We start from the raw sequence: 27,887 nt of genomic DNA on the forward strand, positions 1-27,887 counted from the left end.
TCTCCACCTGACAAATTGCTGATGCAAAAGCCTGTATGGATATGTAGCAAAATATGTATCTGCAATTGTCAGTATTAGCCAGAGGAAAATCTGCAGAAACTTTTAGAACTGACATTTTAAACAACACTACTTTCTGTACATTGGCAGAGAAAGAATGTTAACATATTCACACATACCTTTCTTCTGTCCAGACACATCCAGTACCAAATTCAAAGCATAGCTTAACAGAGCACAGGCTTTTCAACAACTGGCGAGTTATAATGGAAGCACTACAGAATGTACAAAATTCAGTCCTAGGACACGACTGCTATTGACTCTGGGGAATCAGAGGTGATGGACACCATCAATAATCAGTTTGATATTTTCACAATCACATCTGTTTCAAAAATTTACATATGCAGACATACGTCCAGAGACAAGCAAGAAATATTCCAGTGGCCTCTTCTACATGTAGATGCATACATGCATTTATACATACACACTCTCTCACACAGAAGCAACTTTATAAAACTCAGCTTCAATTCTTCCTTTAACTAGATCTAATATCCATTAATAAAATCTTAGTGTAGAACAAAACTACTGCATGTGCAAACTACTTGTGCTATTCACAGCCCCTTTTTACATAAGTAGAAAGGTTCTCTGTTGTGTCTCTACATAGCATTAATATTTGAAACATTCTTCAAGGTGATTGTATCTATCAAATTTTCATGTAGATAGGCTGAAGAAATGAAATCGTATTGCATTTTTAAAGGATCGGGCTGCTGTTGATTAAGGCTTTGTCAGATCAGGCACTTTCCTTCCGTTTTCCCAGTGGTGTTCCTGACAAGCCACTTATACTAGCATTAGCATAGGCAAGATGCCATTACAATATGAAAGTGTCCTGGGATTGAAAAAAAACTTTTTAGGGACAAAAGCTGAGCTGGTTTCAAGCTTCCACCCCAAGACCCTGCAACAACAACCTTTGAGACAAGGGACATAAAGTGACATGCAAAGGCCACCCCAGTCAGCTTCAGAGCTAAGTGGGAATTTGAACTTGGACTTCCTAACTTGTACACCAAGACTATAGTCATTGTAAAGGGAGACCATCTTCGATGGCGAGCTAAAAGCAGGATGCTGGAAGCAGTGCATTATTGAATGTGTTATTGGATCCTTCAAGCAATTGTTTGCACACTCACAGTAAGTAAATAAATCTCCCTACTTACGAGGGAAATTTACCGATGTGCTCCATTTACATAAAACTCTACACATTCACAGGCCTATGGTACAAAAAGAGAGAGGGCATCATATATGTCAGCTTGGCTCATACAAAATTCCATTTACAATACCCAAGGACTTATTTGAACACAAAATGAAGTCACCCTTAACACTATATAGTCGGCTTGCAGCTAAGCAAGTACTGTGATCAGGTAGGACTGACCTGAGGTTGGCTAATGATGCCTCTGCCGCTCTAATAGAGCAAGTCCTGACATACCCTTCAAGCAACTGTCTCAACTAAAGGGAAAGAACTAGCGCTGAGAGTTAATAGCTAACTAGATCTGCTCTTTTAGGACAAAAAGGACCTATTGTGCTTCTGTCAGGAGAATCAGAAAGCTGGATGGACTTTCTAAGAGACTCTACCTGTTTTATATCAAACTAGAGAAACTGTCAGATCCAGTATCCAGAATGAGGCTTTGTTGAGAATAGCCTGAATGTGGATCGCAGGATGGCAGTGTAAGTTCAAGAGAAGTACTTCTGAACATAAATTGCTACAAAATTTAGCTCTGTCACAGTCACACGAACAATTCTTTCTCCAGCTTAATGAAAACATTATATTCTTGTAATAAAGCACTTAATTTTTCATATGAAATTAACACGAATAGATCTATTTATTTCATATAGACAGAGGCAATCTCCCATCACCCATTCATATTTAAAATAATTCAAATGTCAAAAAATTTAACTGTATATACAGAATTATTTAAGAAATAGAAATTGTATTTGGAACATCTGAAGTATCATTACTTAAAAAACTGTTAAATGCAAAGTCATCTAAGTAACAAGTTATATTGTTAATTATGACACTGGTGGGCACCAGGGTGAAGAAATCTCTCCACAGCCTGTCATTGGCACAATGGGTACTCAGCACTGACACAGTCACCTCCAAAGGGGGAGGGGAAAAACCATACAATCTGTACCATACAAGCCACAGGAACACAGAGGTAACAGATTATCTTTATAGGTAAGACTGCTTGACATTGCAGGAAGAATGAAGACAGAATTTATACAGTTTTCAAAACAATATAAACATATTTGAAAGAACCAAATGGATCAAACCACTATAGAAATATTTAGCCTAACAGCCTAGATAATTCACAGTCAAATTGTGTATTCCTCCAAGCATAATGTGAAAGCAGAATTTTAAAGAAAGAAGGCATTATTTCTAAATGAAATCACATGACATCAACATTTAACTTTTCATTCGCAACACAATTTAGCTTTCATTTACAAATGAAGATGAACTAGTATGTGAAAATAATTTCTCTAAGCTCTGGTTAATTTAAGCATGCACAACTTTTAGCAGCAAGAAAATACCTAATAATATCTAAAATATTTAAAATAAATTCTTTGAACAAACTATTATATTAAAATATCAGAAAAAAGATTCACTTGGCTTTAGTAGGTGGGTTATAATGTCTACAAATTTATAAGCAAACTCCTAACAAATTCTTAGAAGTGCAAAATGCACAGTTATTAAAACACAAAGACACAAAAGCACACATCATCTAGCCATCAAAGATTTAGCTTTTCATTTCCTCCTCTCACAAATCTTTGTGACAATACTAGGAAACCTTCAACAAAACACAGCAATGCATTCAAAGAAACTAGTTGTTTGCCCAAATGATGCATACTAGCCTACAATAAATAAAAACCAGATTTTGACACACTTCTGTGCTCTGAAAAGAATACTATTAGTGGATACCCTCATATAGGTTAGGAATTCACACTTTTAACAGCACTATTGTGAGGCTATTGCACCTAATGATGATAAGTCTCAAAACAAAAATAATTAGAATTTAGACTACATTCGTCCTTTCAATACATTTGCCATATTTTGGCACCAACAATAGTGACTTCATAAGAACTGCAATCTGGTTTCTCCTTAAGATTTCTTTTTTGTTTTGTTCAGGCCACTAGGGACAATTGGTTTTGATGTACTTTTGCCAGATGATCCCTGACTCAAAAATGAAGATTTTTCCATTTCCATTTTCTTCTCTTGATTATCCAGACTCCGTTTTGTGATTGATCCTGGAGACAATGGCCCAGATCCACCACTCTGTATCTTTAGAACAAACAACAGACCTCATGAGTACAAACAAACAATAGTGTATTGAACATATTAGTTAAGGTGTGGGAGTGAAAAAGGCTTTGGTGTTCATCTATGTGGGATACAAATCAGGAGTATTTGTCACGCACTTTATATAGTTTACTAGCTGTGCCTGGCCACGCGTTGCTGTGGCGAAGTATGGTGGTATGGGAAATAAAGTATTGAGGAATTGGTGGTAGTTAAGGTAAAGGGTAAACGTTTTCCCATGACATTAAGTCCAGTCATGTCTGACTCTGGGGATTGATGCTCATCTCCATTTCTAAGCTGAAGAGCCGGCATTGTCTATAAACTCCTCCAAGGTCATGTGGGATGACTGCATGGAGCAGCGTTACCTTCCCGCCAGAGCAGTACCTATTGATGCACTCACATTTGCATGTTTTCGAACTTCTGGGTTGGCAGAAGCTGGGGCTAACAGTGGGGGCTCTCTCCGCTCCCCCAATTCAAACCTGCAGCCTTTCGGTCCAGAAGTTCAGCAGCTCAGCGCTTTAACACGCTGCGCCATCAGGGGATATTATTTCCTAAAGGTTGTGAATATACAATATTTCTGATTGTTTTTTGTTTGTTTTTTTGTCTGTTGGAGGCAAGTATGAATGCTGCAATTAGGGAAAATGATTAGGATGTAATGACCTTGCAGCTTTAAAGCCTGGCTGTTTCTTCCCTGAGTGAATTTTTTGTTGGGAGGTGTTAGCTGGTCCTGATTGTTTCCTGTCTGGAATTCCCTTGTTTTCAGAATGTTCTTTGCGATATTTTATGTGCTTCTACTGTCTGTGGCTCTCAGAAAACAGAGGATTTGCCAGACTTTGATGGGAATACTTTGTTGGGAGGTGTTAGCTGGCCCTGATTGTTTCTTGTGTGGAATTCCCCTGTTTTCAGAGTGTTGTTCTTTAGTGTTCTGATTTTAGAGATTGTATTGTTCTGTTTTATTATACCACAGTAATTTTTATATATTCTGATTTTAGTGTTTTTGAATACTTGGAGCCAGATTGTATTCATTTTCACAGTTGACTGCAACACAATAATAGTAATAATAGTAATGATAGTAATAATGACTTTGGTAATACACAGTGCTTCACTCCCTTCTCAGGTTCCTTTCTGGAAGAATCCTTTCTTGGGAGGTGTTAGCTGGCCCTGATTGTTTCCTTTGTGGAATTTCCAATTTCCATGCTTTCAGAGTGTTGCTTTTTATTTACTGTCCTGGTTTTAAAGATTATATTGTTCTGCATTATTCTATCCCAGTAATTATTTCATATTATAGTAGAATCTCACTTAGCCAACATTCGCTTATACAATGTTCTGGATTATCCAACGCAGTCTGCCTTTTCGTAATCAATGTTTTTGTAGTCAGTGTTTTAAATTCATTGTGATATTTTAGTGGTAAATTTGTAAATACAGTGGAGTCTCACTTATCCAACATAAACGGGCCAGCAGAATGTTGGATAAGCGAATATGTTGGATAATAAGGAGGCATTAAGGAAAAGCCTATTAAACATCTAATTAGGTTATGATTTTACAAATGATGCACCAAAACATCATGTTAGACAACAAATGTGGCAGAAAAAGTAGTTCAATACGCAGTAATACTATGTAGTAATTACTGTATTTATGAATTTAGCACCAAAATATCACTATATGTTGAAAACATTGACTACAAAAATGCTTTGGATAATCCAGAACGTTGGATAAGCGAGTGTTGGATAGGTGAGACTCTACTGTAATTACTACATAGCATTACTGCACATGGAACTACTTTTTCTGTCAAATTTATTGTATAATATGATGTTTTGGTGCTTAATTTGTATAACGATTACCTAATTTGATGTTTAATCGGCTTTTTCTGAATCCCTTCTTATTATCCAACATAGTCACTTATCCTGCCGGCCTGTTTATGTTGGATAAATGAGACTCTACTGTATATTGATAATCTTATATTATCTGCTTAGAACTAGATTATATGAGGCCTTCTTCACAGCTGTATAAAATACACACTGAAGTGGATTATATGGTAGTGTGGAGTCAAGATAATCCAGTGCAAAGCAGATAATATAAGATTATAAATGGGTTATATAGCTGTGTGGAAGGGCCTTGAGTTTACACTGCCATATAATCCAGTGCAAATTAGATAATATGTGGAAGAGGCCTGAGGCCTAAGTCTGCCTGTCCCCTGGGCTGAGTTGGTTGCTAGGAGACCAAGTGGGCAGAGATTAGCCCTCTAACTGGTAGCAATTGGATAAAAACAATTATTCCTTTCCCTCTAATTAGGACTTTATTTTTTCTTTTCTTTTTGTTGTATCAACCTAGAGGCATGGATAATGGGTTGTGTTGTCAAATTTCGAGGTTGGGGGGCCTGTAGTTTTGTTGTTTTGTCGGTCGCCGTGATGCCATCACTCATTTATATATATAGATTTTGCCAAGATGGTGGAACTTTTTCTCATCAAAAAATGAGGGATTCACACTGTCTGGAGAAAACAATGTCAATATATTTGGGGAACCAAGTTGAGGAAGCTAATTTAAAAATATTTCCACATGATTCAAGCTGGGGTTTTTTTCAGATCCATATATATGTGTGTGTGTGTGTGTGTGTGTCAAAATATGTTGGTTTGTACCATAAAGGCTCCTAAAACACTTGATAGATCTGGACCAAACGTGGCGTACATACCCTTGATTACTCAATTTAAAATCTATCTTGTTTTGGGGTGAGTCAAAAATGGCAGTATATAGATAGAAAGGATTAGCTACTGGCCTATAGGTATGTGTGTATGCTCAGAAGGCAAAAGGATTGTACCATAAGGCCTACAACACAGCCCCAAAGGCCATAGCTGGAACATTCACACCATCAGGAAGTAAACAATTTAGTGAAAAATTATATATTAGGTGTGTGTGTCTGTGCCTTTTTCTGAGAGACTGTGAAAAGGCCAGAAAAAAAAACAAAGGAAAGGGATAAAGGGATGAGAGGAGGGGAGGGAAGAAACAAGGGAAAGAAGAGGAAGGAAGGAAGGGAGGGAGGGAGGGACAAGGTGCATGAGAGAAAAGGAGGAAAATAGACACAAGGAAAATGCAAACCTGGGCAATGCTGGGTATGCAGTAGAGTCTCACTTATCCAACACTCGCTTATCCAGCGTTCTGGATTATCCAACACATTTTTGTAGTCAATGTTTTCTATATATCATATTTTGGTGCTAAATTCGTAAATACAGTAATTACTACATAGCATTACTGTGTTTTGAACTACTTTTTCTGTCAAATTTGTTGTATAACATGTTTTGGTGCTTAATTTGTAAAATCATAACCTAATTTAATGTTTAATAGGCTTTTCCTTAATCTCTCCTTATTATCCAACATATTCGCTTATCCAACGTTCTGCCGGCCCATTTACGTTGGATAAGCGAGACTCTACTGTATATCCTAGTTAATAACTACTAAGGTGGTGAAATGGGGAGGGAAGCCAACACAATTGAATTGACCATAAGAGGAGGGGTTGGGGTGAGGATCTTTTTGTAAATGTGCTTACACTGCAAGTTGATCTTGGAGATGAATTTTTCTTTTTAAATGTCCCATTTTGTAAAGCATTCGTATGTTTTTTCTTGCTAGTCTGAAAAAAAATACAAATAAACTGGTCTGAAACATAATACATAATACAAGAAAAACAGAAAGAAATCTCTGTGATGCACAAAGTTTGATTTTCTCTAAGACAATCAGCCCTATTCTATGCTATTATCTCATTTACTTTATTTAATTGAGCAAGTATCAGTAAACTTTTACTTGTTTTGTTGGTGTTGAGGGTTTGCTGCTCCCACTTTCTGTTTCTGTGTCAATATTATGATCTGAGTTGCCATTGCTGCTAACAGGACTGTTTTGTCCTTCACAGATTTCATCCTGTTGGATAGTGGATGATGAGCCATTTAGTTCACCTTCAGAAATGCTTGCTTCTCCACCTTCGGTGCTGGAGCTCTCATTCCATTTCTTCATCAATTCTAGGACATTAAATTGCCTCTGAACGTTTGTTTCACCCTAAACAGTAACAGTGAATTCATTATTTGCTTTGAAATTATGAACAAGAAAAAAAAAACACTTGACATTTCTGATGGAGGACTTGTGTTTTTTTTTCAGTTCTCTGAAATGGGTCATAAGAGATGTCATGTAGTTAAAGAACTATGGGGCCTGGTTTTTTTTATCCTCGCTGTCAATTAATGTGGAATGAGGCCTGCACCATCATTTGCTTTGTGAGGCCTCCACAATTATGAAGCTGAGGTCTGGCTACTAACCAGTTGCGCTAGGCTGTGGCGCAGCTGGTTAGTAGCCAGCTGCAATAAATCACTACTGACTGAGAGGTCATGAGTTCAAAGCCTGGGTTGGGTTAAGCCCCCGACCATTAAATAGCCCAGCTTGCTGTTTACCCAAGCAGCTCGAAAGACAGTTGCATCTGTCAACTAGGAAATTTAGGTACTCTTTATGCGGGAGGCTAATTTAATTAATTTACAACACCATAAAACTGCCAGCAGCACGAGGAAAGGAATTAGGAAGTACAGTACTTGGTGTCACTAGTGGATGGTGAAGCAACAGCTCCCCCTGTGGCTGGAATCGAGCATACCCTCATGAAGCTGGAAATGTTAAATTGCCTCTGCGTGTGTCTATACTCTATGTTGTTTGTCTGATGGCATTGAATGTTTGCCATATATATGTGCATTGTAATCCGCCCTGAGTCGCCTTCGGGGTGAGAAGGGCGGAATATAAATACTGTAAATAAATAAATAAAAGTCCACACTCACATTACATGAAATAGCCTTCAGACACATTAAATAGACTGTCTTTAAAGTGGTACAAAGCTTAGAAAATAGCTTATTCTATGGGTTTTTGAAAACAAGCCACAGTGTGTTTCATACATTTATAGCCTGGATAATTTGATACACAATAGTTTTAATAATTTCATGCATGAAACAAAGTTTATTTACACTGAACCATCAGAAATCAAAGATGTCTCTATTTCAGCTACCCATGAGGACAATTTTAGATTTTGGAGCATTTTGGATTATGGAATTCCAGTTACGGGATAGTAAACCTGTACTGGACAGATGTATTGGTGCCTGGTCATCTAATTCTACATCTGGGAAAGGGATAGGTGTGACTGATGGACAAAACAAGGAGGATTCAGAATAATAATTCTGATCATATCTATGTTCCACAAAACATCAGAGCTAAGTATCCAGCCCTCATAGCTATTAAGGAACTGACAGTCTTTCTGAAAAGTGGCTATGTCAGTACTCCAACTAAGCATTAGGACAACTATATCATTGTATGTTAATTTCTATATCAAAGACAGAAGCATTGCCAAAACAGTTGGTGGTATAGTTAGAAATGCAGAAACTGTTTGTGATGTCAGGCTTGAAAGGAAAAAGACCCTGGTGGCATGCCACCACAGTAGGAGAAGCTAAAACAGAGTGCTGCATCACAGGAAATACCATAAGGAATACTTGAATCAGCCCAAGGTAGCTTTATAGGATTTGGATGGTTTGGTTTGGGATTGGGCAGTCTAAATACTGTAAACATAACAACAACCAATAGCAACTAATATGTCCAGTAAAGGGAGGCATAAATCTGATAGACTGATAATAAGTGTAGCAATCCCAATCTCTCAGTTCATTCTCTGTGTACCAATCTTCCCAAACAGAGTATTTAGACAGAGCTTGGTCCCACCTATACAGAGATCACCTGTTTCTTATTCTGACAATGGTATATTGGCTAAACAAGGCCTTCAAGGCCATAACCACTGGGATGCACAGAGAGCATCTGAAGGTAACAACTGAAGACGAAAGGAAATGAAGATCTAATGGCTAAATAGAGAGGTATAACTATAGAATAAAATATAGATGAAATTAGAAAAATTAGAAGTTGTGAAGATAGACAAAAATCTTCAAAAAGAGATAATATCACAAATGTTGCTGCAACATACCAACAGGGAATAGCATGAGCATCATTTCAGCATACATAGTGGCAAGTCCTTCCTGAAACAGTACTCAGTGCACATCCTCCCTAAAACAATACTCAACTCTCGAATGCTAGTATTGAGCTACACCAGCATAGAAATCATGTGTCACAGAAAGCACTAAAAAAACATAAGATTTCACCCATACCATACATCCTTCTATACTACAGCAAGACAAATTCAGATCAGTGTAACTCATGTCCTGTTTTCCAGCAACTAGTTTATATTGTCTCTACCAGTGAACTCCATTTTTGTCTTCCTGTAGTACATGTACACATATGTGTTTTTTTAGCACTTATTGCTAGGAGGAGGGAGACATTCAAAGGGGAAATTAATTCTACATGGATCAAGGTAATGTATTCACAGTCCTTCCAAATTTATAGAATGATTTCCCAATGTGGACTCCAATTCTGCAGGTGCAAATTTACATCTGTAATTAACTATAGACAAATTGATGTTGTAGACAACCAAATAACTACCTTATTTGCAAGCACATTCAGGTAATTAAATTTCTAAGTGCACCAAATCACACCTACAAAATAAGAGGCAGAGTTGTGGCCTCAGGAAAAAATACCCTATGTTTTAAAGAGCTACAAATACTTAAATAGCACATGAAATGGAAGGGTGGTTGTGTTCTGACAGTTTTTAAGAAAGTGGAACCACTTAAGTTAATTGTCTGTATTGCCTCATTTGAACACCTGTTGAGTTTAATTGGCTAGCATCTGGTGCTAATTGTAGGGAAAGTGGAGGATTACTAATTGGTTGCCTTTTAGATTGTTTCATTTTCTTTTGTCTTTCCTTCAAGCTTTTTTATTTCAGATTTTAAGGGAGCACACATCAGTGAGATTCAAAGCACAGAATGAAATAGTTCACCTCTCCATCATGTGGCACCCAGCATATGTTAGAAATACATTTTCCACTTTGTGATTTCTAGTAGATTCTGTTCTGAATGGCAATACTCCTACACCCCAGCACCCAGAGGGAAAAAAGATTTCTTGACAATTTTGCTCAAAATGAAAGAAGCTGTTCATAAACTAATTATCTTAAAAAGTATATCAACTGCATAATGGATACATTCAAAAGTATTTACATAACTGCAACTAAGTGGGAATGGTAAATTATCAATTGGTAAACAATTTGTGAGTGAGGGAACACACAAAAACAGAAATTAGATGTAATCATTTATATACTCAGATCAAAAATATGGTCAATAGGAAGGCAGGGGGAAAACAAGTGAGAAGGCTCCCAATAGTTGAAAGTGAAAATGTAATACTCAAATTGGGAAAGGTAGATAGATATAAACACTAATGGAAAAATATTCCATCAGCTCCAAATATGGACCAACATGTGGAAGCAAAATGTTTGTTAATATTAAGACAAAACATATATCGTTCTTATAAGAAAACCCCATTCCCTCCCTGAAGCACCAGAGAAATGCATTACAAATTCAAAGGACATGTCCTCACAAAAATCTGGTGCATTTGATTTTTAGGAATTAGTAACTAAAATAGTAGTTCCTAGAAATTCCCAGGCAGTATAGAATTGGCCGTGCTGACTGAAGGATTTGGGGAGTAACAGTCTAAAAAGTAACTTCCAAAGTTCTACTGGTAAGTAGGTTAAAAAAGCACACACACACACCCCGCCCCAAAGTAGCGAGAAGTCACTCCAAGGCATCCACATAACATATGGGGCTTTCTCAGTCCCAGTGCAGGTTTTGCCCCATGTTAGGAAAAGCCAGGGAATGCTCTGGAACTTCCTTAAAGCTCTGGAGCAGCTTCGGACATCAGTGTAGTATGAATAATCCACATAGGACAGTGCCGCCATCGGAATAGCTCTCATCCAGCACTGCAGCAATGAAAAAACCAGGCAAGTAAGGGTAGCTATCCAGTGGCACCAAACCAGGCAGTCTAGGCTCTGTCTGGCCACCACAGTAGGATGAAGGCAGGCAGCATAACCAGTCCTGTATTAAGAGGCTCATGTAGATGGACCCATAGATAGAGGAACAGTTCTGGCCTGGGTTGTTGTATGTCTTTCGGGCTGTGTGGCCATGTTCCAGAAGCATTCTCTCCTGACGTTTCGCCCACATCTATGGCAGGCATCCTCACAACCTCTGAGGATGCCTGCCATAGATGTGGGCGAAACGTCAGGAGAGAATGCTTCTGGAACATGGCCACACAGCCCGAAAGACATACAACAACCCTGTGATCCTGGCCATGAAAGCCTTCGACAACACAGTTCTGGCCTGGTTTAACTTCTGAGAAAGTATGAAATACTACATTTTATTTCTCTCCTTTTCCCTCCATTCATCATTGTAGTCCCTTGTCATTCATTTTCTCTAATTTGGGAATATATTAGACAAACATAACATCTATCAATATTAGCCTTATACATGATCTTTTGCCTCTAAGACCACCCAAAAAGTGGTATCAATGAGGTTTATCTGGTAGGTAGGAACAGCTGTGCAAGGTCAGACCTCTTCACCTGAAATCAGATTTCTCTCTTCATTCTCAAAGGGAACAGTAAACCCTATAACCCCTAAAACACCATGCTATGGACCATAGTTGCAGCCTAAAATTGGGAAGCACATACAAATGAATGATTTTTTAAAAGCAATAAAATACATATAATATTTCTTAGTCCAACTATTATGAGGGATTCATTGTTTTCATTATTATCAGGAAGTCTCAAAAGCCAACAAAAATAGATTGGTATACAGATAGATACACACACATATGCATTTTTATAATGAAGTGACATTTTACTTGCTTAAGGCAAAAATCTTTAATTCTGCAAATGCTTAATAAACATTAATCCAGCTGAATAGAGTCTTACATGCACTGGATTGGACTTTGCATGTAAGTAAGAAAACTACTTTGGATAACAACTTTCTATGAATACCATGTAAATGAAGTGTGGATTTCCCCAATGGACTGTGCCCTTGATTGTTTATTTAGAATGCATTATGCCACTTTTTAGATTTTTTTTACTGTCACATTCAATTATGTAGAATGATATCTTGTGCTTTATAACTTTTTGGTAACAGTAGTCTCCTAATGGAACAATTCAGTGCCACATGCACCAAGCCTGAAGAGCATTATATGACATTTGGCATCAAGGGGTTAATTTTTTTTAACACAGTAGAATCCTCTACATGATAAACCACTTTCAAGACTATACCTTTGGACATTTTGAAACCACCTTAGCTGTCAAGGCAAAAGTTTGAAACCTGTTTTGGTTTTCAGTGGGGCTGAACATGCAATCATGATGTAGCGTAGGGATGGGAAAACTTGCTGATGAGGGATGCATTCCTTGAAGGTCAGTCTGCTGAGATTTATAAACCAATGCAAGGGAAAGGAAGAGTATGAAACCAAAGACCATCTCTCTTTCTTTCTCTCCGCTATTCTCCTTTATTCCCATCTCTCCCTTTTTCTTTCAATTGACAAACTGCACAAGGAGAGATAGATAAATCTTACAAAGAGTCTTAACTGGTCACCTGCAGGGGATTAAATTAAACCAAAGGCCACACTCTCCTACCTACTGTACTGAATTTGGATCTCAGAATTTTTGAAAATTAAATTTGTAAAGGATATCTTAATAAACATAGATGGTGCACAGTACTGTACATATCAGTACAGTCTGAGTTTGTTCCCCTGCATTCCCTTATCAAATCTTTTTTACTAAAATCTTCCACAAAAATTATTTGTACAATTGTAACTATTTCTTTTATAGCTCTCTGCCACAAACGGGCTGAACATACACAGGCACTTCCTAAGGCATTATTAACATATGTATCAAGTGCTATTAGTATAGTCTGCATTCATACAAGACTAATGGCATGTGACATGTCCCTTGGCATCTTCATATTGGTCCACGTGTAGTATGTAAGCCCTGACATAAAAAGTAATATGACTTTCATCTAAATCCAGCATGAAAAAATTAAGGTTACCAGATAGGTAGATTTTTTAAAAAGAAAATAGAAAACTTACAGTTATCCACTGGCAGTCAAGCAGTTCATTTGCAGTGAATCTGTGAGCGGGGTCTACTTTCAGAAGTTGCTGTAACACATTTTTACCTATAAAGGGAGACATTCACAAACCTCATTTCTCATAACTGTTAGCACCCACATCTCCCAGTTTCCTCAGAGTACTTTAACCGCATATTTTACTTTTAATGCTGTGAAACTAATACTTGGCAACTATTTTGGAGTTCTTCTTAACATCACTTTTACATTTATGGGAAAACAAATCAGTTAACTGCTAAAGAGTTCATAATATTGCAAAAACAAGAAAGCACTTCATGCCAGTAGGGCTTTTGTCTTGTTTCTTTAATGCAACAGTCTACTTACCAGCTTCACTGACCGATTGCCAAACTAAGTGCTTAAATTGAAGGTCTCCTTTCTTTATAACTTCAAAAAGTTTTTCTTCAGAGCCTGCTATAAAAGGTGGAGCACCGCATAACCTATTTTGAAATAGGAAGAGGAAGTCTGTTTAATGTTATGATTCTGGAAATATGTCCCTAATCTCCTCCTACTCTCTTTCTATTCTGCCTTTTATTTGAGGATAGCATTTTTCACTATGTGTTGAATGATTATGATTGGGCAGCAGAATGTTAGCAGCTGAAGTGAATCTAGAATACATATGATAGCTCTCACCTCTCCAAGGATCCTGTCCACTTCTTCAGGCTGCACAAATTGAAAGGTATCCAGTAACACTGGACAAGCAGGAGCCAAAGTTACATCCATTGGAACTGTATCAATAACAGCATCCAAGTTGGAACAGATCTGAGCAACTTTATCTGCAAAATGCCTTGCAAATTCTTCACAGTGGGCTGTTGAATGGTCAGGAATTTTTCCTTGAGGACCAGTATGTAATAGCCCTCTGACCACTCGAAACAGCTCAGCTGAATGGTTCCTTGCAGATGCAATGGTGGCAGCAAGGAATAATTTCTCTGCTGTCTTCATTGCTGTGAAGTAGGCTTTCAAATACGCTCCAGTCCATGCTCAGTCAGATTCAATTTGAGTTCTCCACCAACATCTCTCTAGTCTCTGTCTCACTTGCTTCATCACCGCCAACTTCTTGGAAAACCAAGGTTTGGCTCTGTTCCATGAGAGGGGACATTCAGGAGTGAATTGTGTCCCCCACCCTGGTCATTTCCCCATTCCAGAAGTCAGCCAGAGCTTCGACAATCACCTGCCAAGTTGACAGGAAAATCCCCAAGAACAGTCAGAAATCCATCCACATCCATAAGCCTCCTGGGGCAGATCATCTTAATCAGTTCCCCACCCCTGCAGAGGTTGGAAGTCCTAGCAAGTCTAAACCTGACCAGGTAGTGATCGGTCCATGACAACGAAACTGTGACAAGTTCCTTCACACTACAATCACTGTCAACCCGTTCTGCACAGAAAACAAGGTCCAAAGTGTGCCCAGCAGAATGGGTAGAATAAGATACCTCTTGAGACAGACCCATGATTGTCATGGAGGCTATGAAATCCTGAGCCACTCCCGACCACCTCCCTGCCCCCCAGTTCTCGCTTGCTGCTGCACAGAGAATCCTGCACAGACCTGAGAGAGATTAACCCCTCCCTCAGCCTCATCCAACTAGGTTTCTGATACAAGTCAGGTCAGCATGCTCATCCAGAATCAAGTCCTAGATGGCAGTTATTTTTCCAATTACTGACCTGACATTCAACAGCAACATTTCTATCTAGAATTCAACTTATGGCTGGATTGTAACCCATAACCAGTTCCCATGTTCCAGTTGCTTCTCTATAATTAGATTAACAGATACCTTTTTTTCTGAACCACATCTGAAAAAGAAGCTTCTTTTTACTAAGTCTTTTTACACATGCCCAACTCCCTCTTTTTTTGTCCTATGTCTAACTGGAAGCCACATTAATGGTGAAAGATAGGTGGGTTTTCAAACTGGAAAGTATCCAGTAACACAAGCAGGAGCCAAGCTTACATCCACTGGAACTGTATCAACTACAGCATCCAAGTTGGAGAGGATTTGAGCAATTTCATCTGCAATGTGCTGTGCAAATTCTTCAGAGTGGACTGTCAAGTGGTCTGCCTTTTTTAATTGAGAACTAGTGTGTAATATACCTCTGACCATTCTAAACAGCTACTCCTTGTATATGCAATGATGGCAGCAATTAATAATTTCTTTGCTGCCTGCACAGCCAAGGAGTAGGTCTTTGAATAGGAACTAGTCCATGTTCAGTCAGACTCATTCTGAAGCTTTTGTCAACACAGTTGTTAAAAGCAACTGGAATGGGATACGTTTAAGGGCAGCCAAGCAAAGGGACAGACCCTCACTCTCGTGCAACCCTTGAAGTGGCTCCCCCAAATGAAGGCAAGCAGGTGTTTCTGTTGAGCCTTGCTTCAGCTAGGCAGTCAGGGAGGGCCTGAGTCTGCAAGGAGCAAGTCACCAGTCAAAGGCAACCTGCAGCAAACGAAGGCTTCCTCCTCCTCCAAGCTCCCTGCTGCTCATGTTCTTTTGGCTCTCTTGGATGATGCTGTGACTTACACAGGAGGTCAGCTTATACCCAAGTATATACAGTATATCCTGAGTACTGTTTATTCAAGTAAATAAATTACAGAAATGATGTTTAGCAGATGTTATTTCTGATTGCTGATGGTTCTATCAAAGGCACAACTTTGTTCTGTACATTCTACAGGTACATTTTTCCATAAATGTGCGTTCTTGTTGTCTCTGCTCACTAACTATAATAAAGTTTTAAGTGTAATCATTTGCATACTATCCTGCACCCTGCTTCTATATCAAACACACTGCTGTGGGTTGACCTTCTTTCAGTAGCATCTGCAACTTCTAGATCTTTCTCAGTTAAGAGAATGGCTGTATAACAGTAATGCACCAAGTATAATTGTCAAATGTGTTCCCAGGAAACACTTGGGAGTCACACAGAAAATAGGACGTTTTAAATTATTTTCTTGAGGTTTTAATAAGTTCACTGAAGGCTGGGACAATTAATTGAACCCACAGATACAATTGTTGCTTGTGAGTACAATACATCAACCTCTTCCTGTCACATAGTTTTTTGAAACAAAATTGGAGGAGTAAATATATGTATGCCTTGGCTTAAATGGTCCATTCATTATTCTGAAATAAAACATTCCATCTTTTTCTTAATTTGTTTAATATGGGGGGCAGTTGTTATAAGTTAATAACTCTAGATAGATTATTAAAAAGAGCTGAATATTGCATTGGGCAGGATGAATGGAAGAAACTATGGCTCAAACATAATGGTAATAAGACAAAATTGTCTCAAGAGCAACTGCAACAACAATCTGTTTTTACCATATTCTAAAACATATTCTTTTAACATTTGTTTTCAAATAACAAATACAAAGTCAAGGTGAAAATGAAATATATCTGCACCCTAAATGTATCATTTTGAAGAATCTTTTAAAACCTGGATCACTTCAAGCCTGCCATCAGAACTGCTTGAGTTGTACGTAATCATGCAGTCAGATCTAATCTGAATTTTTACTATACAGTATTTTGGATTACCACAGTATTCATGCAGAGCTCTTAAACACTTTTCATTGATCCTTGCCTGTCTTTCCCTTTATATTTTTCACCTTTCTAAAATTGCTTCTTGGAATTTTTGGATCTATTCCCATCTATTCTTATGAAACGGTCTTTTTCTCAGCTGAGATTACATTATTAATGAATATTTCCACAATATCCCTGGTAAGTAAAAGGTTATTCCAAATCATCTGTATTTCAATAAAATTTTAAGGCTCTAAAGATATTCACAACAACTAGATCATAGCCTGAACATCAGAGTAACATAACCAAAAAGTGTGAGCGGATCCTAAACAAATCAGTAGGAAAACGAGGTCACATTCACCAAATAAATTATGTGATACACATTTTTATTTTATGCCTGCTCTCAAAGCACATAAGTAGCTTTTGAATATGTTGTCACCAACATTTGATTGATGCCTGCCATTTTATATCAGAATGTAGAATCATTACTGTCAGGTTCACTTAGCTTTGTTCTTAAAGAAAGTGAAAAGTAGATCTCTTTATTTTCAACTCACTATAGCTTAATAAACATGTGAAATAATTTTCCATTCTCAAATCTTTCTATCCTTTTCTCACCAGCTTAACATTGGGAAATACATATTCTCAGGCAATACATTTGAATGACACTAAGTGGGACCAAATAAAGCAAAACATCTTAGGGCGAAAACAGGCAGGAAAGGTTTCTTGTTAGTTGCTTTATCTGTTGCTATTTGGGGGCGAGGTATCAATATCCACATGACACCGCCCTTTTCACAGAATAGTCAAAGGCCATTTCCAGCTCAATGAAAAACATTTTATTCCTACAGAGAAATTAGGGTTTTATTCAAGAATACATTGAATACAGCTTTGGAATGGCCTCCCCAGGGAGAGTAGGCAAGCACCCACGCTTATGATTTTTAGGAAGGAACTGAAAACATGACTTTTTAAACAGGCTTTCGACAATGGCAAAATGTAAGAATACCCAATAATCATCAATCTGATTTTATGGCTTATTTTACCATAGCAATGGCTGGGATTTCTTAATGTTGTTCGAAGTGCTTTTATATAATAATTGTTTATTGATGGTTGGTGTTTTGTGTTAATGTTTTATTTTATCTTAATTTAATATGTTATGTGTTTTGTTTTTATTATATAGTATGTTTTATTTCATGGTTGTAAGCTGCTCCGAGTCCCTTTTTGAGAGATGGGGCGGGGTATAAATAAAGTATATTATTATTATTATTATTATTATTATTATTATTATTATTATTATTGTTACATCGCAACAACAAAGTAAAAACCATTTGAAAAAGACCTGTTGATGCCTAGTTTTTTTAAAAGGGGCTCTTTGATGGATGAAAGGGGACATACAGGGACAGGGCCTATATGCTTGAACAGTAATGCTTTTGGAATACAGTACCTTTAAAAAAGAAGGCCTACCCATCTAGATCTCCAGTGTCAATAAAAAGTAAAGACAAAGAAGAGCTAAACTATTTGGGAGTTTTTTAGTTAATCAAATTCAAGCCTATGATTGTGTCACTGAGATGAAATGAATTGTGGGCTATGTTTCCTGAATAAGTTACATAGGGTTTCCCAGACTATCAGGGATCACACAGTGAATATAGATGACACCACTATAATAAGTATCCGATCAAATCTATGAATACAATGATATCATTTGCAAAAAAAACCAAAACAAATATAAATAACTGGAAGAAAAACACTGAAGACTATAAATTAATATTAGTAGACATCATTGAAATATCAGAATATTATTTCAATATTACCAAAACAATGTTCATGAAAAGCAGGGAGCATTTTTGCTCAAAATTTGCAAGCACTGCTGCTTTTCAGGATTCAGTAAAAAGAATATTGAACACATTTAATGCCATTTTAGGCCTGTAGCATACGTGATCCACCAAACTAGGCCAAACACACTCTACTAGGAGCCCAATAAAAACATAATTGCTTGTTTTATGGGTCTAGAAATGGAATGCACATTGCTACTACCTTTTATCTAAGAGTACCACAGTGACACTACTATAAAAAAGCATTACACAGCATTCAACATGGATGAAAAATATATTAATACTGAATCCTAAGGCCTGGATTTTCACGTGAGGTCAGGATCAAACCTAATGTGACACAAGTACACATGTTAAAAGAAGACATGTCATTTGTCCTTTTGCCATTGCCTTGGCAGCCAACAGCTAATGCAGAGTCATTAACATCTACTAAAACCACCAGCTAGTGATGGCAACATTAAACATTCACTTAGAAAGATTGGCTCAAAAGTCCATCTAGCAAGAGCAAGTTGGGCTGCTTATGAAAACTGCATGATAATGAAAATAATATCTTATACATCTCTTGAATATTATTTGCAAACAATAAAATGGGTGGGAACTGTATTCTATTAACTCTTAGATAGTTTCAATTTTTCTGTGAACTAGATGGAGTATAATATGTTACATTCTTATAATACCATTGTGATTATAAAATGCTAATTTAAAATATTTATATGTTAATTAAAGTATAATGTCAAGAGTTCTGAACTATGACTACAATCAGTGCAATTCACTGCTCTCTGTTTTACAAGGCCTGTGAATTGTGCAAACTGCAGAAACAGCATGGAATTCTTATTGGCCAATCAAGCCATTCAGTTACCACAGCCCAATTTATAATACATTCAACTGTACTACATTGTGCAAATATGACTTTTTCAGTGGCAACATTAATACTGTAAAGTATGATCATAAAACTGTTACTGCCTCTGCATTAAAAAGTTTGCAAAACACAGCATGTACCACAAATTTAACAAAAGAAAAGAAGCAATAAAACCATGCTGTGTACATTATACTGTAGTATATAGAAAAGTTACAACACAGGAATTCAAGAAATAATAGTTTCAGGATTAATCTAGCTCACCATATATCAAGATTAGATGAGAGGCAGATCGTCCTAACAGTGTATATTATTTCTCCTTATGAACTTGGTCAGAACAGAACTAACCTGTTTCTTCTACCAGCTCACATCCCATAGCAGGGAGAAATATGGGGTGGCTCTACACAGATACATAACCCAGTCTTGATCCAGCATGCTAAATATCATTGTGATCAGTGCCAGGTATGCTCCTCACAGGGATTCCCCCAGGGTGGCTACCTTTAATTGTTACTCCCCCCATTCCATTTCCTGACCACAACCTGGGCCATACCTGTTTGCCATAGTGTGTCATGACAAGGGAGTAGGGAGAGGAGGAAAAACCCCTCTCTCTCCCCTTCCCAGCATACATGCCACACGAGCCGATGTTCACAGCTAGTAGGCAAAGAGGTGGGATGCATGTAATTGATGGAAACCACTGCAACACAGAGGTGGTGGGGAAGGGGATTGTCATCCTGTCTCCCTGTGCTGCCAGTGGAGATAGTTGCAACCACTTCCATTTGGAAACTGTCCCAACCATCCCCACAGGCCCTAAGTCTCTGGCTGCAATAATAGTTTGGCCACAGTGGAGCTGATCTTCTATACACTGACCTATGTGGTCAGCGTAGATGGGGCCCTGGCTACAAAATAAGCAGAGAGATTTTCTCTCATTCCCCTCATGTTCAGCTCCCTCTTAGCCAAGAACAACAGATAGAAGGATGCTGCCCCAAAATGCAAACAATTAAGAAGGTAGGCGAAAGGAAACAGTGATAGGAGGAGATATGCCCAATTAAATGCACAATTCCAGAGGTTAGCCAGAAGAGGCAAGTAACTATTTTTAAACAAGCAATGCATGAAAGTGGAAGAAGACAATACAATAGGAAGGACAAGAGACCTCTTCCAGAAAATCAGAAACATCAGAGATAAATTTCAGGCAAAAATGGGTATGATCAAAAACAAAGATGGCAAGGACCTAACAGAAGCTGAAGAGATCAAGAAAAGGTGGTGAGAATATGCAGAAGATCTGTATAGTAAGGATAATAATATAGAGGATAGCTTTGATGGTGTGGTGAATGAATTAGAACCAGACATCCTGCGGAGTGAGGTTGAATGGGCCTTAAGAAGCATTGCCAATAACAAGGCAGCAGGAGACGATGGAATCCCAGCTGAGCTGTTTAAAATCTTGAAAGATGATACTGTCAAGGTGATGCATACCATATGCCAGCAAATATGGAAAACACAAGAATGGCCATCAGATTGGAAAAAATGCATTTATACCCCCATACCAAAAAAGGGAAATGCTAAGGAATGCTCAAACTTCCGTACAGTGACACTTATTTCCCATACAGTAAAGTAATGCTCAAGATCCTGCGAGACAGACTCCAGCAATACATGGAGCAAGAGTTGCCAGATGTACAAGCTACGTTTAGAAAAGGCAGAGGAACGAGAAACCAAATTGCCAATATCCGCTGGATAATGGAGGAAGCCAGGGAGTTTCAGAAAAACATCTATTTCTGCTTTATTGACTATTCTAAAGCATTCAACTGTGTGGACCATAATAAATTGTGGCATGTTCTTGGTGGTATGGAGATACCAAGTCACCTTGTCTGTCTCCTGAGAAATCTGTATGAAGACCAAGTAGCCACAGTAAGAACAGACCACAGAACAACAGACTGGCTCAAGATTAGGAAAGGAGTATGGCAGGGCTGTATACTTTCACCCTACCTATTCAACTTGTACGCAGAACACATCATGCGATGTGCGGGGCTTGACGAATCCAAGGTTGGAGTTAAAATTGCTGGAAGAAACATTAACAATGTTAGATATGCAGATGATACCACTCTGATGGCTGAAAGCGAGGAGGAGCTGAGGAGCCTTATCACTAAGGTGAAAGAAGAAAGTGCAAAAGCTGGATTGCAGTTAAACATCAAGAAAACCAAGATTATGGCAACCAGACTGATTGATAACTGGCAAATGGAGGGAGAAAATGTGGAGGCAGTGACAGACTTTATATTTCTAGGCGCGAAGATCAGATGCAGACTGCAGATGCAGACTGCAGTCAGGAAATCAGAAGACATTTACTTTTTGGGAGGAGCAATGGCCAACCTTCAAAAAAATAGTGAACAGCAGAGACATCACACTGGCAATGAAGGTCCACATAGTGAAAGCAATGGTATTCCCCATAGTAACCTATGGATGTGAGAACTGGACCATAAGGAAGGCTGAGAGAGAAGGAAGATAGATGCTTTGAACTTTGGTGCTGAAGGAAAATCCTGAGAGTGCTTTGGACCGCAAGAAGATCCAACCAGTCCATCCTCCGGGAAATAATGCCCGGCTGCTCACTGGAGGGAAGGATAATAGAGGCAAAGATGAAATATTTTGGTCACATCATGAGAAGACAGGGAAGCTTGGAAAATATCACGATGCTGGGGAATACAATCTGCCATCCTCCTGAAACATTCAAGACTTGCAAGACTTTAAGGAGTTTTATAAGAACACCTACATATGCCTCGGCTTCATTCGGTGGCCAGACATAGTATACACACTAAGTTGCTGCTCCTGTCCAGGAAGGAATTTTTTCATGCCATTCTGATTTTTTTTTTTTTCAGGAGAATAATCTGTCGGTTTACCTGCTGGTTATTTATTCTTCTGCTATCAAACTGATTTATTATCTGACAGACATATGTGTAATTCTAGATGGTTTACTGAATTTTACAAATATTGTTCAGGACAAGATTGCTACTTTTGTTACAAATATAACTGGGTTGAAAGGGTAAATCCCATATACAAGGAAGAGATGAGAACGGCATTTGAAGTGGAAAGGGCAGTCCTAGACGGGCCACCTTGCATATAGTAACTGCATGAGTTAGTGCTTTATTCAGTGGTCCCTTCCATGAAGCTACAGTTGTAAATGCTGCAGCTTGGGTATGAGCAAGGGACACAGGCAGGGTCCAGCAGATTTTAAGGAAACAAGAATTGACAGCCTTAGGTTTCAAGCCCATCACCTTTGTATGTTTTACTATGATAATATGCTCATATGCAAACAAAAGATGGGGCCAGTTTATCAAGTTCTTTATTGGTTCAGTAAACTTGTATCCCCTATAGTACTTACTAGACTACAGATTCACTGGAAAAGACGAGCAAGAGGATAAAGCAGGAGTAAGAAAAGAGGAAAACTGCAATACAGGCAGAAACCATAGCCCCAAATTTGCATCACTGGTGACTGAGACTCTTGAAGATTCCCTGAAGGTCCCCTCATTCATGGGTAGCCATAATTAAAGTTGATTTAAGTAACAACATCTATTGCCATTCCCTCCCCCCTAAATGTTTGTATGTTTAATTTAAAGTTATGTTTAAGAAAACAGTAGTCAAATGCCACATAATGTTTTGAGAGTTTAGTGTATGTTGAACATTATGCAAACAAGACTGTTTTATTTTGTTTGATTTATTAAAATAGTTGTTATCTCTGACACAGAAAGTAATGTATGAAACAGTAAATTATTAGTAAAAACATGTGCATATATACTAGATACAGTTGGAGCTAAACTGATTGCAGTGAATCCACTTAACTTAGCGTGGCTCTACATGGACCCTTTATCCCAGGGCCGATCAGCGGTAGTGAATGCTAGAATGACCCTGGGATGGTTTTGACTGCCAACTGCCCAGCCACTGTGGAGGCAGAAGGGAGTCAGTGCCACCAGGCATACACCCTAACAAGACCCTTCCTGCTCTTGTTATTGGGCACAATATGGCTAGTATCCATCACTTGTTGCCAGGGCACCAAAGTAATTAGGCTGGATCCAAGACATAGCCTTCTGCAGCTGTTTACATGGCCATCCCGTATTCCCTATTCTTAGGTGGTCCAGAGACATGGAATGGCACTTGCTGTCCCCCTCCTAGCCTTGATACTGTAGAGGCCAGCAGAAACAACATGGCTAGTGGCTGTCACTTGTCTGAGGAGAAGGGAAAAGAGGTGCAATTCCCTCCCCCTCCCCAATGTTGTCAACAGTTCAAGGCCACATAAACACAAATCAGCTCTTTGCATCATGTAGTTGTTACAGAGCTGATCTGGACCCTTTTTGGGATATAAAGTTGTAGCCTTCGACTTAAGAGTAGCTGCACTAAAATAAATGAGACTTAAGTATGACTAGCCCAGATATAAAAGAATACAGTACAATGAGAAAAGAAAATGATAGGCAGTGGGCATCTGTGGTGGGCGAGAAAGCTCTCCTTCATGCCCATGCCATAGTTCACATCACAGCACTCCCTTGGTTTTTCGTTGGTGTTTGTGGCTGGTGTTTGTAGGGGTTGCAGTTATTGGGAGGGGTAAAGCTAAACCACCAGAACCCCATTTGAAAGGAACATGGAAGAGTTTGGGGACATTTCCAAATGTAGTTTTGGGTTTTCTTTTCTCTAAATAAAATTATGGTTCCATTGGCTTTGTGGAAATCATAGAGCTTTGAGGGTCACAAAAACTGTTTTGGGAGTGCATACAGCCCACAGGTTTCAGTTTCTGCACCCCCAGCACCACAAAAATGCTTTCAGCACTGATATCCATCACTAATTGTTACTATTGTTGTCAAATCAACACCAACATATGTAGAAAGAATATTTCCACACATTTTACTTGTCCATTAAGGAGAAATTGAAAGAATATACTAACCCACTGAAGCATCTACATATAGACTTTGTAAAGATGTGATCCTGAGACCATTTACCTGAAAGTGTCTAAATTGGAGACATATTTGTATTGAAAATACTCATCAGTCATGTTAAGAAGTTGACAATTTTAAAAATGCCAGTTAGTATGAAGGTGAGCCAAGCAATAACTTTGTTTTAAAAATAAAGTTATCTTTTTTAGTAGAAAAAAACATTTTATATAAATATAGCAAACTACTTACAGCATATACATAATGACACCTATGCTCCAAACATCACACTGCTGGCTATAGTCATGTGCACTTATCACTTCTGGGGCTGCCAACCAAGCAGAAACAATAAAATTAATAATACAAAAAATACTTTTAAAAGCTTAAAACAAAGCATGTGCTGATGAATATACTTTATTTCTCCCTCAAGCAAAAAGAAAAGCAGCAGATGTTGAGATTAATAATGCACAGCCCTTAACAATTCATGCCGATGTCTCCTCACTTTGATCATTTAGGATGATGACATTGTGGCTAACTAATTGTGTTATTGGTTTTCTTTGCAGCTATGTATTGTGAAAACATTTCTTATAAAATTCTGATTGCAAATCCTTCATGATATCACATAAAAGATATTTCCATTTGGAAACCAAGCATTACACGTGAGGATATGTACTGGATGCAAAGTTAACAGAGGTTATGTAAATATCCATGTAGGGCAAATCACAACAAGTACAACATCCATTTTGAAAAGATGGTTCTAGACCACTTGGCTTGTTTTGCATATCTATAGACATTATAGATTTACCAAATGTTACACTCTGCTAATTATTAATTGCTATAGACCATGTGATTTTTGCTTATGAAACCAAGGGACTCCCCCACCCATCCCCGGGACATGCATTCTCCTTACTTCTTCGTTTGCATGAGACACAGTCTCAGCAGATTATTTCTAGGAAAAATATTCAGGACAAAATCCAAAATTCACAAAAAGAGTTAACTTAGTTGGGCAACCAACATGCAAACACAAAAATATTCCCAACTATGAAACTGTGATTCTTAAAGTGATATTTTTTGTTGTTGTTTGTTTGATTTTTGTTTTAATCTGCGACATTAGCTTGTTCCAAAAATAATAATTTTATTTTCAGGAAGGAATGTAAGGAGCAAAGGAGTTGAATATATGGTGGTCTGGTCCTTGTATTTTCAGTTTAATAAACAAGTATCATCCAAATGCAGCATTGAATATTAATATCACAGTATACATAACATTTGCTTTAAAATTTAACCTAACAAGCTCAAGCTATTATAATTTAGTACTGCAGACCAAAATGTTTTGTACAAAATGTTTCTTTTTCAGTTGTCCCTTTTTTGGCTACAAGAAACATTTCATCTCAAGAAGAAGTGAACATGCAATGCTACATACATCAGTCTACATGTAACATTAACACTGACAGTTTTAGAAGATTTTTTACAAGGGTTGAATGAAAAGTAATGCCTCCACCTTCGTTACTTGGATGGGAATATTTTAATAAATCAAACACAGAAATAATCCTTAGAATGTGCTCTTTAACTACCACTATTCACTTTTCCAAATAATCACTAGACAATTGGATACATTTCTGCCAACGATGAACAAGTTTTCTGAAACCGTCATGGAAGAAGTCGGCACTCTGTTTCCGCAACCAGCGTCTCACAGTACCCATCATGCACAGATCTTCCGATTGCCAAGCAAACCAATAATGTGACCCACACGTTCTTGTGAAATGCCGATTATGCTTGAAATTTCTCTCTGAGTGATACAACAATCGTCCTGAATCAATCTGTTAACCTTTTGCTTGTGAAACTCGGTGGTTGCTGTCTCAGGACTCCCAACTCTTTGTTTGTCATGCAAGTCAGATGTTCCCACTTCAACATCTTTAAACTTACTCGCCTAACAATGCACAGTACTCACATCAACACAATCACCATAAACAGCTTGCTTTCTCTGATGAATCTCCTTTGGGGTGACACCTTCTGCTGTCAAGAATTCAATGGCTGTACGTTGCTTAAGTCAAATTGACCGACCGTCTGTGCAGGGTTCCATACTTCGCACTTTAGCAACACAACCATTCAATGCTAAGGCTTCCCGCCAAATGGAACTGTAGAGGAAAGTCTACTGAACAAGCCAGTACTTGCCGCATACCAGTACTGCCATCTGTTGAGGAGTTACGAAGGTGGAGGCATTAATTTTCATTCAACCCTCATATGATCAATTGTCTTGACTATCCAAACTTTCCTTCAGTATGTCCTCAGATGAAGTAGCACCTCCATATTAATATATTCAGCTGTTGTTTCAGAGTTATTAACTGACTGCTAACATACTATAAAACCTAATTTTGCAATGTTATTGTATCACAGCCTGCCTGCTATTTGGTAAACAATAATAAGTCACAGTATCTTTGAAAAACTGAATCATAACAAAGCAGGAAACATGATGTACAGTATCAAACATGGGTCAATACACAATGCAAAACATAAAAGGCTGTGAGCAAGCTAGTAGTCATACATTTTAGCACAGAAAATCTGAGTAGAAACATAGTTTTTAAATTAAGCAAACCCTCTCTATTTTTCAGCCAGCAGTACAAGACTGCTGTTTTTATTGTCCTGTTCTTCTAGATAGCAGGTCTGAAACAGACATGCAACAGTCTCTAGATAATGAACTATATGCCCTGCTATCTTTACAGCAGAAATGTCTTAGTACAGCAGAATAAGGTCTTAGTAGATTTGCTTTCAAGAAACAATTTGAGCTTGGCTTAGAACCAGTCCTGGTAAACCTTCAATACAAACTATAACTTGCTAGTTCATAGAAGTAATTTTCCATCTCACTTCTGAATTTGATAAAAACAGCCAAGAAAAAACAAAATAATTGAAGATTTTACATATCCTGTGGCCTAATTATATCTTCAGTTTTTGTTTATGAAGTAATTGTACTAAAACAATACACATTTTTATTATTTTTAATATATACAACATGTTCAAAGCATGCTTACTCTAAGTCCAAGTGGAGTTCCTTCTATAGCACTCACTCCCAAGTAAGTGAATTTAAGATTGTACATTAATATATTTATGAAAAATAGATCTCAATCATTGCCCACAAATACACATTTTATACAATCAAGGTGTGCCCTTTCTAAACAAGTTTAAACCATTATGTATTAAGGGAAAGGCGGGGGGAAATAAATAGATGAATTCTAGCAATAATATTAGGTTTCCCTCCAAAATCTGCTTCATGAAGGATGCTGGAATATTAGGAAGGACCAGAGGTATTAGAAAATAGTTGTGTAGTCTCATACTTTAGGTTAAATTAATGGGAGAAATCAATTCCCCAAACTGAACAGAGGCAGTTGATACATGGGATTTTGCTCACATTTGGTTAATAGCTCCCTTCCACTGTAATGCCACATTTTATGAG

At 38.0% G+C, this 27,887-nt stretch overlaps 1 protein-coding gene across 7 annotated transcripts in view; it reads right to left on the reverse strand.

Annotated features, from left to right (window-relative positions):
* Window positions 1–2,199: 2,199 nt before the first annotated feature.
* stk33 (serine/threonine kinase 33) overlaps window positions 2,200–27,887 on the reverse strand; it is a 95,888-nt gene continuing 70,200 nt past the window's right edge. For 5 of the 7 annotated variants that reach the window (XM_062967686.1, XM_062967689.1, XM_062967690.1 and 2 more), the window contains 6 exons: window positions 24,692–24,767; window positions 13,690–13,802; window positions 13,331–13,416; window positions 7,124–7,372; window positions 6,873–6,953; window positions 2,200–3,319 (listed from right to left, as the gene is read on the reverse strand). In XM_062967686.1, the coding sequence (XP_062823756.1) occupies window positions 3,140–3,319; window positions 6,873–6,953; window positions 7,124–7,372; window positions 13,331–13,416; window positions 13,690–13,802; window positions 24,692–24,767 (785 nt within the window). In that variant the 3' untranslated portion in view covers window positions 2,200–3,139. Of the gene's footprint in view, window positions 3,320–6,872; window positions 6,954–7,123; window positions 7,373–7,470; window positions 11,190–13,330; window positions 13,417–13,689; window positions 13,803–24,691; window positions 24,768–27,887 lie in introns of those variants that run through there. The other 2 variants (XR_010001938.1, XM_062967691.1) reach the window with 2 other exon arrangements.

The sequence above is a fragment of the Anolis carolinensis genome, chromosome 1, assembly GCF_035594765.1.
Source record: "Anolis carolinensis isolate JA03-04 chromosome 1, rAnoCar3.1.pri, whole genome shotgun sequence".
NCBI classification, from domain to species: domain Eukaryota; kingdom Metazoa; phylum Chordata; class Lepidosauria; order Squamata; family Dactyloidae; genus Anolis; species Anolis carolinensis.